This window comes from Limulus polyphemus, unplaced genomic scaffold, assembly GCF_000517525.1.
Source record: "Limulus polyphemus unplaced genomic scaffold, Limulus_polyphemus-2.1.2 Scaffold647, whole genome shotgun sequence".
Classification (NCBI taxonomy): Eukaryota; Metazoa; Arthropoda; class Merostomata; order Xiphosura; family Limulidae; genus Limulus; species Limulus polyphemus.
The window spans coordinates 426,742-438,233 of NW_013666257.1; the positions used below are offsets into that span (position 1 = coordinate 426,742).

Genomic DNA, 11,492 nt, shown 5'->3' on the forward strand with positions numbered 1-11,492 from the left:
ATTTATGTGCATTCATTATTTTTATTTATATATATATATATATATATATAACTCTTTAAAGTCAGATCAAGATGATAAAGTTAGGCACTTGGAAGCTTTCATAAGGAGTAATCCTGGTGTCAACTTAATAGGACCTTCCACTCACATTCTTAAATCAAATGGATCACGAAGTACCTAGAGCTGCACAATTAGTGTTATTTAGTAATTGATTAATCATCAGTCTCATTAATTGATTAGTACCAAACCATGGTACATACAGGCAAAAAATGTTTGCAGCAGGCATTGCTTGCTAGTTGCCTTCCCTCTAGCCAGCAGTTCAAGAAGAAGAAAAATGTAATGAAGACAAACCCCCCAAAAAATGTTGGTGATAAATTCGATGACGAGGAACCCACTTTGAGACTAATAATGGTTGGAGACGGCTTGAATGGGTAATGAAAAAAACTTTAATATAAGTTTAACATAACAGCAAATATACAACGTTTCGACAAGGTTTTGTCATCATCAGGTGATAGCTTGTTGGTGATAGGTGTTGCCAACCAGTTTGTCATCTCTTTATTCATCGGTTCAAAATTTGTGACAGATAGCCTTAATAGCTTTGCCATAAAAGGGCAAGGAAATTCGATGGCAACGGAAATAGAACCCAAGGAATTGGAATAATTGAAAGGAATAAAAAATCAGAAACCTTAATTTTGATTAGTCGGTTCTCTTTTCAGACATTCAGTTGTAATTTTGCTGAAATAATTGAAAACAGTAATAATCTGATACAATAACAGTAATAATCTGATACATTAATCAAATTAATCATAATTTTGATTAATCGACTAATTTATTTGACACTAATCAGTGTAATTGTTGCTTGAATATAATCAGTTATATTGATAAATTGATTAACTTGCCATATTCTAAAAATATCTAAAGTAGTACATAGATATGCTTAATCACAGATTTTGATTTCCTTAGTGAAAGTTGATAGAACTAGTTGTAAAATGTCTTAAAGATTAACTAGATATCTCTTAATTCCATGTTTAGGGAGATTAGTTGAATAGAAAGAAATATCAGATAGGTAAATCAGTATTGGAAATTATTAAAAAATATGTAAAAATATTGGGAATTACATGACAAGTATGGAGAAGTGAGTATATGAAAGTGATGCTATACATGAGGTCATTCAGGACTAGGAAATTGGCAGTAAGTTATCTAAAAAACGTTCAGGTCAACCAAAAACATGATTACGGGATTACAAACATTCTTTTGTTGGGATTGAAAAGTGCCATAATTTATCTTTGTAACAGATTACACTGGCTTTATCATTTCCTTTATGTTAACATGTAAACCGGATGATTCATCTTTGTAACAGATTACAATGGCTTTATCATTTCCTTTATGTTAACATGTAAACAGGATGATTCATCTCTGTAACAGATTACACTGGCTTTATCACTTCCTTTATGTTAACATGTAAACAGGATGATTTATCTTTGTAACAGATTTACACTGGCTTTACCATTTCCTTTATGTTCACATGTAAACCAGATGATTCATCTTTGTAACAGATTTACACTGGCTTTACCATTTCCTTTATGTTCACATGTAAACCAGATGATTCATCTTTATAACAGATTTACACTGGCTTTACCATTTCCTTTATGTTCACATGTAAACAGGATGATTCATCTTTATAACAGATTTACACTGGCTTTATCATTTCCTTTATGTTAACATGTAAACCAGATGATTCATCTTTATAACAGATTTACACTGGCTTTATCATTTCCTTTATGTTAACATGTAAACCAGATGATTCATCTTTATAACAGATTTACACTGGCTTTACCATTTCCTTTATGTTCACATGTAAACAGGATGATTCATCTTTATAACAGATTACACTGGCTTTATCATTTCCTCTGTGTTCACATATAAACAGGATGATTCATCTCTGTGACAGATTTACACTGGCTTTATCATTTCCTTTGTGTTCACATGCAGACAGGTACCCTTTCTGAGATTGTTATTATGTTATTCATGATTGTGGGCACTAGATCAGGTATTGTATGCAAATTGTATATGAACTGCAAGAACATCTGACATCATTATGATTGAAGAAAAGCCCACATCACTGATATCTCGTTGATTGGATATGAACTGTGTGGAGATGAAAGATGGATTATCCAGTTTCAAGGTAACAAATGAATGTGAATCTCAAAGCAGATGGGCTTATAGTTTCATTGTGATTGTTCTGCAAAGTGTTTGTATGCTCATGGTTTAAGAAGATGTTTCAAAAGAACATGTTCAGAGAACTGTGGCAGAGAGTTTTGTATCACAGACCAAAATCTTTTTCATTGATATAATGCTTCTTGCCACAAAACATGTATGTACTCTGTCTGGTTTCAAAGGAATAATATCAGTGCTTTATAGAACTGTAACTGTACAGAACATCATCGAGATCATCTTAAGGAGTTAATTCAAAAAGGTTAAACTACATTCTTCCAGTACCCACCAACTGGTTAAGCTTTTGAAAGAACATTGAAGACAAAATGTCACCAGACACATTTTTACAACTAAGTTGAGAGAATTTTCTGTCTCACAGAATAGAATTAGGTAAATAGTTGTGAGTGATGTTATACCACGTAAGGGTTACGATCACAAATTCTGAACTTCTATGTCTATGTGCCAGGATACATTTTTCAGGGCTGAAAATGTAGTTTGAATTTCTTTTGAGTTCTGATTTTGTACCTGCAAACCTAATATCTTGTGCATTATAAATTTTCCTTGTTAGTTTTTGTATTTCTGTTTAATATGAATTTTCAAGTTATTGTTGTTGTTTTTTTTTATCTAGACTGCTACACTTGATAAATGGCCAAGTTGTGTAAAGAACAATTCTTCAGATTTCATTTCTACTGTGGGATTACGATGTCGATTTGCTGGTGAGGTAAGAACAGTTGAACTGAGTTTAGGTTAACATCTGCATAGTCATTGAATTTTTATCAACTTATCTACTGCCAAAGGAACCTTTCCAGTTGGCCAGATTTATCCTTTTTTTTTTCACAAAAATAGACATCCGTTGGTTAGATTTTGAAAAATTGATATATTTTTTATAGCCAATCACAGTTAGAAATACTTTGAAATGAAAACATCAAGTTAGAAAAATGTTTTGCTTCCTTTCGAGCAGTCTTATGTTTTTGCCTGTTACAATACTCATTGTAAAAAAATAACCAAACATTTGGATGAAATCATTCATTTTCTATATAAAATACCAGTATTAATTAATGAAATTAGTTGCAATATTGAAAGTTTTTTATTTACAGTTTTTGTGTGATTCGTATAGTACTAGGGAACCTGTAACCAACAAAGTCATGGACCTACAAGCAGTTTGGTAGATAAATAGTTTAGAAAAATTTGTTTAAAAAGCAGTATGATTCATATGGACTATCATTAATAATTCTAGGGTTAAGAGAAGGTAAATCTTGTTTGCAAAATTATCTGGAAATGTGAAATAAAACCTCAGACAGTAGAATGTTAGGAGCACTTTTTAAATACCACGTTGTTATTATTTGGTTGGTCAATTGCAAAAGATGTTTTACCTAGAAATAATAATTTGTTTTGATTATCAAGCTTTGTATAATTCCTGTACCACAACAAGTAAATATATCAGTTTTGAATTGGCTAGAATCAGTGCTTGGAAAACAGTGTTGTTAAAATGAATGTTTCATGAATATTTTTTTATAGATTAACGGCCTGCTTCGAAGAGCAAAAGATTCGGATCTGGCAAGAAAAGAGTTGACGAAACAATTGCTAGAAGATTTGAAAACTAGTTGCCAACTGAGAAATATGTCAGGTAGTTTTTCCAGAAATAGATATTAGTGAAATCTTTCAAATCAGTAGTTGGAGAGAAGGTTGACTTGGTTTTTAAGCATGATTTTGTGAATTGGATATTGAGTTAAATTATTTGTAAAGATTGTACATACATTAGGGAAGTTCTAATTACCATAACTAATTATTAGATCTTGATCCGTCCAAGCTATTTCAGTCTCAGATTCTTTGAAATACATAAAATAATCTTATTTATAAGAATGGTTATTAAGTAGTTTTTAATATTATTCAAATAGAGCTGACAAGCAAACCATAACAAAGCTTATCTCAGAAAGTATAAATGTGGACAAAGTTTTATTAAGTTATGAAAATAAGACTCCTTTTTACATCTAATTTAATCTCCTTTTTAAATCTAGTTTACTCCCTTTTACATCTTATTTAAACTAATTCTTACATCTTGTTTAAATTAACTTTTACACCTAGTGTAAATTCTTTTTTACATCTGGTTTACAACTTAACTTTCACTGTAATTTCAAAATAATAATGTTTATGAAATTGACAATTGGTTCTATTAACATAGCAATTCACAGATTAAATGTAAGCATATTTCAAACGTGACACAACACATTTTTCTAAACAGTGTAATAAGATTAATGGAAATACAATTATAGATTGTTTTCTTAAATCCTGAATGTACTGTTAGATTTATGTGTTTACTCAAATATTTTCCCATAATGGGTTTAATAGTGTTATCTTTCTAGTTCATTACTGTTTTGTTTCATAGATAAATGTCTTTACAGTTTGATTTTTTTTGTAATAAATACTTAGCCTTGTTGTTGTTTTTTCACATAGTCTTTATTTTTCATTTCTATGTTCAGATTCAACTGCTTACAAAGAATCAGTTTTCCGTGTCTGTGCTCTTCTCATTGCTACAGATGGTAAGTGTTTTGATTCTGTCTTTGTTAGTAAAGTGTTTTGATTCTGTCTTCACTAGTAAGTGTTTTGATTCTGTCTTTGTTAGTAACTGGAAGTGTTCTGATTCTGTCTTTGTTAATAATTCTAAGTGTTTTGATTCTGTCTTCACTAGTAACTGTAAGTGTTTTGATTCTGTCTTTGTTAGTAACTGTAAATGTTTTGATTCTGTCTTTGTTAGTAACTGTAAGTGTTTTGATTCCATCTTTGTTAGTAATTCTAGTACTCATCTGTGTAAAATAAGAAATATATTTCTATAGATGTTGTGATTATGATATATATCTATTAGTTTTTAGTAGATTTTTTTAAATATTTCAAAAACAAAAATAGTTTTTGAGGTATCGGTAATATATATTTAGTATATACTCCAAATGATAATGAGTATAGTTTTTGTATATTGAAGTATGTGAGAAAGTCCAAGAGTAGTAGAAAGTAAATTCTTTGAATAAAAAAAAAGTCCATACTCATAATGAATCTAAGTTTCAAATGGACAGCAACTGCCTGTTGTAGAAATCTACAGATGTAGAGGACGATGTTTCGAAAGTCTTCTGCCTTTCATCTGCAGGACGTAGATTCATTATGAATACTCTGCCTAAACAACCTATCAATGATTCCATACTCATAATTGTGGATATCAGTTAAGTGTCTGAGACCTCTGTTGTTTAAAATAGAAACTATAAAACATTGCGTAAAAGGTGTTCAGCCCAGAGAACAAAATCTCTAAACTTCAAGCAAGTGCAGTTCTTAAAATACGTCAGAAAAGTCCACTTTATGTACATTAATTTTAAACCATTTGAAATATTCTGTGGAGAATTAAGATATTAACTTTTGAAAACATATAATGTTAGTTAGAAGAATTAACAGTATGTCTTTTAAAGTACTATGAAATTTAACGTTTCCAAAAAGGATCTAGTTTTTGAAAGTGTTAATAATGTACCACAACTTACTTACTTACAGTCTTTTCTATTGTGTGTTTTTTTCTAAACACAACTTACATCTAAACGTTCGAAGAAGTAATAAGTATGTATGTGTGTAATTATGAAGGAATGACTTTTTTTATGGGTAATGTAAAATCAGTTCTTGCAAGGTTAGTATTTAGCACCATTGCTAAGTTTTTTTTATTTTAGTAGATGTTAATTTATATCATTTGAACAATAGTTTGAAAAAACATTTATTTTCCTTTGATTTAGCATAAAAGTTTTACTAAGTATCTTTTAGCTGCTAAATTGTTGTGTGAAAATGGGTGTTGAATTGTCTGTTTATCAGCATATGTTATTTTAAAATACAGTGTACTGGTGTTAATGTTTGTATTTATGAACTATCCCTGTATATACATGTTTTGTCCTGCATTTCATAAAATAAATAAGTTGTACTGGTATATATTCAATCCTCTTATTGGATAGACAGTTGAATAAAAGACTAGTATAATCGTAGTTACGTAATGTTCATAAAATGGCTGACTTTTCATGTGTATTCTGATTTTTTAGATATTTACGACTGATATTTTGGAGGTTATTTAAGTGATGTTGGAATGGCGATATTTGTGTGGTGTGATATTAATTAAGTTAAAACCATTTGATATTTTTGAATAATGATAATTCCATTGTTAAGTTCTATCCATTATGATTTTACAGGAATAAATCGGCACTTGCTTCATGCCTTGTGCTGGTCAATAATAGACATGTTTACAGATGAGGCCATGAGGAGTTTAGTGGCTTGTTGGCAGTGGTTACTTGCTGCCAGGCCAGATATGGAACTTAAGGTATATTTATTTGAAGATTCAGTTCTAGACTTATTTTTGTTCCTCTTTCGTACTTCCTATTTGAATAATTTCCAGACTTACTAACATTAAACATAGTGTACATGTATTACCCTTAAAATGTATTTTTCTTCTATTTAACATCATAATGGTTTGTTCTATACTAAGGACACTTACAGCTTAATTAAGAAAAACCTTGGAAGTTTGTTATCTCTTTTGCTGATCAACTCTGTTTACAGAGTAATTACTTTCATTGCACAAAGTAAGAAGAGCAGCTTTGTAAATAATAATTTCTTTATAAAAGGGTCCCTCCATGGCCTAGTGGTTAGGGTGATCGACTCACGTTCTGTGAGTCACAGGATCAGAACCTGGTGCCATACGTGTCTGTCCTTTTAGCCGTGGAGTGCTATAATGTGTCTGTCAATGCTAATATTTGTTGATAAAGAGTGGCTGAGGCATTGGCTGAGGGTGCTGCTGGACAGTTGCTTTCCCTCTGGTCCATGATTAAAATTAGGGATGGCAGACGATAGTCTTAGTAATTTCTAGTAGTCGAGGCATTGGCTGAGGGTACTGCTGGACAGTTGCTTTCCCTCTGGTCTATGATTAAAATTAGGAATGGCAGACGATAGTCTTAGTAATTTCTAGTAGCCAAGGCATTGGCTGAGGGTACTGCTGGACAGTTGCTTTCCCTCTGGTCCATGATTAAAATTAGGAATGGCAGACGATAGTCTTAGTAATTTCTAGTAGCCAAGGCATTGGCTGAGGGTACTGCTGGACAGTTACTTTCCCTCTGGTCCATGATTAAAATTAGGGATGGCAGCCAATAGTCTTAGTAATTTCTTCACAAAAAAAACAAACTTTATAAAAGTTGTTTCAGTTTTTAACAGAAGTAGTGAATAGAAACAGTATTGTAATATTAGAATATCAAGTTGTATATTTATGACCTTAGAAGAAGGGCCTGTACATAAAGATGTCTTGCATGTTTTTTCTTTGTTTTCTTGCGATAAAAATTTATGTTAATAAAAGCATGTAACAACTTTTTGAATTAAAGTCATTTAATTGGTTATCATTCCTGCCAGTGGTATAGTGGTAAGTCTGCAGACTTATAAAGTTATAAACTGGGTTTTGATACTTGTTGTGGGCACAGCACAGATAACCCATTGTGTAGATAATTTAGTAAGAATTTGTGTAAAACAAAACTTGTTGTTAATTATTTCTGCTTAGCCTTTGTACTCACATTTTATAATACTAAATATTTTGAACATCAGAAACAAAGCTTAGTTAATTAGTTTTAACCTACAGTTCCTAGAAGAAATGGCCTTGGCCTGGCACATGACTATTGACAAGCAGATGGGTCTATTTGCCAATGATCCTTTTCAAGTAGACCCACTTGCAGCTCACGAAGGAAGTATATTGGCACCGAACCCTCCTTACATAGGTCCTCATGCAATCTGGGTGAAGGTAAGTTTGGAATATGATCATAAATGTTTGTATTTACCGTGCATGTCCAGAGGCACCAAGTCTTAATTTTCTTTTCTTTTTAGAAATATAAAATGTCTGGTTAATGGGCTTTCTTTATGGGAAATTACTAATATTAATATATACAAAGTTCAAATATCATTGGTTTATTTTTTTTCCTCATAATCTTTGGCTGTCACATAGTTATTACAGTTAATATTTATACTCTAAATTATTACAGTTGATGTATGAACTCCGAAATGTGCTACATCACAAACAGTTCATGTATTGTGTAGAAATTTTGCTGAAATGGTGCCACTGTGCATGCCCCAAGCATTTCCTTGGAAGTCATGAGTGAACTTTATTTAATCTTGTCAGGACATATTTCAACTTTTGGTTAGCATGATCATTTGTATTTTCGTGTTATGCACAGGGTATGGTAACAAAGCTTTGACTTGTCAACACCAAATTTTAAGTTGTCCAGACTTTTAGTCTCATAGTTTTTGTTGCAGTACTTAAACCTATCGTACAGTAAAGATTTACACAGTCACATTCTGTACTTAATACTGAGTTAGTAAAACAATTTATTTTAAAGGAGAGACTTATTTGTATTTTTTGTGAATAGTTACCTAATTTTGGACTTGAATACTATTTAGTTAGTTGTTTAATGTGGCATTTACATCCTGTATGAGTCATCGCATATTGAATGCTTTGTTTTTGTTTTTATGCAGTTTTTTAATCATTCAAATTGGAAATGAAACTAATTAGTGATTATATATTTTGTTAATATAAACTGTAATTTCTAAATTAATTTCTGAATAGATCTCAAACTTTTTGAGCATCATTCATTTCAGAGAGGTAAAATGCTTTGTCTTCATTTTGTTAGGAATGAAAATAACTTCTTGTTGTCATCATTTTCTCTCTCATAACCTTAAAGTAGATAAATTTGTCATTTTTTTACACATAGACTCAACTACCTTCTTTAACAGAAAAAGAGACTATGCTGTTAACCAATCTCAGTTAATGTAAAGTTTCCAGAATGGATCCATAGAAAAATAGACCCATAGAGGTTCTAGATGTTAACCAATCTCAGTTAATGTAAAGTTTCCAGAATGGATCCATAGAAAAATAGACCCATAGAGGTTCTAGATGTTAACCAATCTCAGTTAATGTAAAGTTTCCAGAATGGATCCATAGAAAAATAGACCCATAGAGGTTCTAGATGTTAACCAGTCCCAGTTAATGGGTTATCTGTTTTATCATCATTTAGAAGAAAGGTTTACCAAGTTTTACATAATTTTAGTTCAAATAAATTTCCAGCTAAAAAAGTTATTAATACTGGATTTTCTGTCTTAAATAATTGAGCTTTGAATGCTAAATGCATACACCAAACTTTGTACTCTACAGATCTTTATTCTACTGACCAGTTGTGGTAAACTTTCCACCAGCTAGGATTGGTTAACATCAAGGGATTCTACATGTCTATCCTCTCTATTGACCCATCTTGGAAAACTTTCCATTAACTGGGATTGGTTAACATCAAGCGATTCTACGTGTCTATCCTCTCTATTGACCCATCTTGTAAACTTTCCATTAACTGGGATTGGTTAACATCAAGGGATTCTACATGTCTATCCTCTCTATTGACCCATCTTGGAAAACTTTCCATTAACTGGGATTGGTTAACATCAAGGGATTCTACGTGTCTATCCTCTCTATTGACCCATCTTGCAAACTTTTGAATATCTGATTTGAAACACGATGGGAACAAGCTTAAAAGTTGTTCTTTTTAGGAATGGAGACATGGAATGGAGTGACATAATGACATGTATTTTACTTCTGAAGAGAAAGACCATCTGGTTTACTGAGAGCTTACATTTTGTAATTTTCTGTTTACTAGTCACCTTTTGTGATGTAATTGTTTCCACTGTTCTTTCTCATAGTGTTACTTTGCTTCACTGTTTTCTTACTGTAACAGTAGAAATGGTAAAAAAGTATGTCAAATTTCAGCTGTAATAAGGGCATAACATAACTAGGTCTTACTGTTATAATTATCAGTGAAATGCAAAAAGGCCTAGTAAATGATACTAAAAAAATTTTAACATTGCACTCTACATTCAGGCTTTTAGATTTTAAGTATGAAACATTTGTCAGATTAGATATATTTTTGTGCGTCAGCAATACGAAGCATATACCTGATTCAATTTTATTACTCATCAGGACCTCTACCAACCTACCCTCGATTTGAAATTCTGTTAGGCAGGATTAGATTAAATTAATCTATGAGACCTTGGGCATGGTCAAATACATCAATCGAAAGGGTTTGACCTTCAGGGTCCAAAACTGTAATTAGATCTCAAATCGGTCAAGAGTTGACAGAGCTATGAGCTGAAAGTATGTACTTGAAAAAAAACTCAAAGCCATTCTATGACCCACTATGCCATGGCTAAAAAAACTGGCTTTAAATAAGATATACTGCAAGAGAATATGACACAATATATCTAGTTTATTTTTTTTACCTTCATTTTGTTGTAATTCAAGTGAGATTTTTATTTTTTTTTGCTTTAAGTTCAAAACACATTTTTTATCTTGAGTATTAGACAATGTCTGATATGGTTAGGTGGTTATGATTGTTTACAGTTGATTAACAGGTGAATTATGAAATTACTGTTTGTCATTTGGTATACTTAAAGTAAGATATGTTTTGGAATACATCATCAAGAATATTACGTGGAGGGCCAATTTCCTGTTCTAAGAAATTACAACAAGCTTTATTTTCTACAGTTCTTAGTTGAAAGAATTGAGATAGCGAGGTATTGTAGCCTGGATCAGGTAGAAATCTTCTCAAGCATACTACATCGATCATTCACTGTCTCTGTGGGTCGAAGTAATCACAGATGTAGACATGCTGCTACCATTGGCACCCGATTTAGGTATGTCTGAAATTTTTTTATGTTTATATTCACAGTATATCCTAGCATACAGAAGTGTTTGGGTTCAATATACATCACCAAAAATTTATACGAGTCCTTTGAGAGGTTGAACTTTAAACTTAAATTGTTGTCATATAGATTAGATTATAACAAATAATTAATATACATACATACATACATACAGGTATGCAAGCTAGCTTTTCACTTTTTCATTTCTCTGTGAATAAGTGAATCTTGAGGTAAATAATCACCTGTAAATGATAGTGGTCGAGTCACTCAGGAAATATTAGCCAGCATAATTAAGTTAGAATACTCTTCTGGGTTTGTAACAGTGAAATATTTTTGAAGTGAAAAAGTAGAAGTAAAATTGAAACAATCTTTAGGCTTATAAACTGAAGTTTGTTTTTAGTAAATTACTTTTGACATTACATTTACTGACTTGTTTTTATAATAATGAAAGTCTTCCGGATATATCCGGAAATCCGGATATTTCTAAAAAACCTGAAAACCTCCGGTTTTCTTCCGGAGAAACACATTTTTTAAAATTATTTATCAGA

The 11,492-nt window shown here is 31.6% G+C and overlaps 1 protein-coding gene across 1 annotated transcript in view; it reads left to right on the forward strand.

The window, feature by feature from the left end:
* LOC106459677 (phosphatidylinositol 4-kinase alpha-like) overlaps positions 1-11,492 on the forward strand; it is a 78,483-nt gene that overhangs the window by 43,414 nt on the left and 23,577 nt on the right. Inside the window, exons 26-31 of the mRNA XM_013919318.2 lie at positions 2,840-2,932; positions 3,730-3,838; positions 4,692-4,751; positions 6,420-6,547; positions 7,847-8,005; positions 10,787-10,935. Of these exons, the coding sequence (XP_013774772.1) occupies positions 2,840-2,932; positions 3,730-3,838; positions 4,692-4,751; positions 6,420-6,547; positions 7,847-8,005; positions 10,787-10,935 (698 nt within the window). The remainder of the gene's footprint in view (positions 1-2,839; positions 2,933-3,729; positions 3,839-4,691; positions 4,752-6,419; positions 6,548-7,846; positions 8,006-10,786; positions 10,936-11,492) is intronic.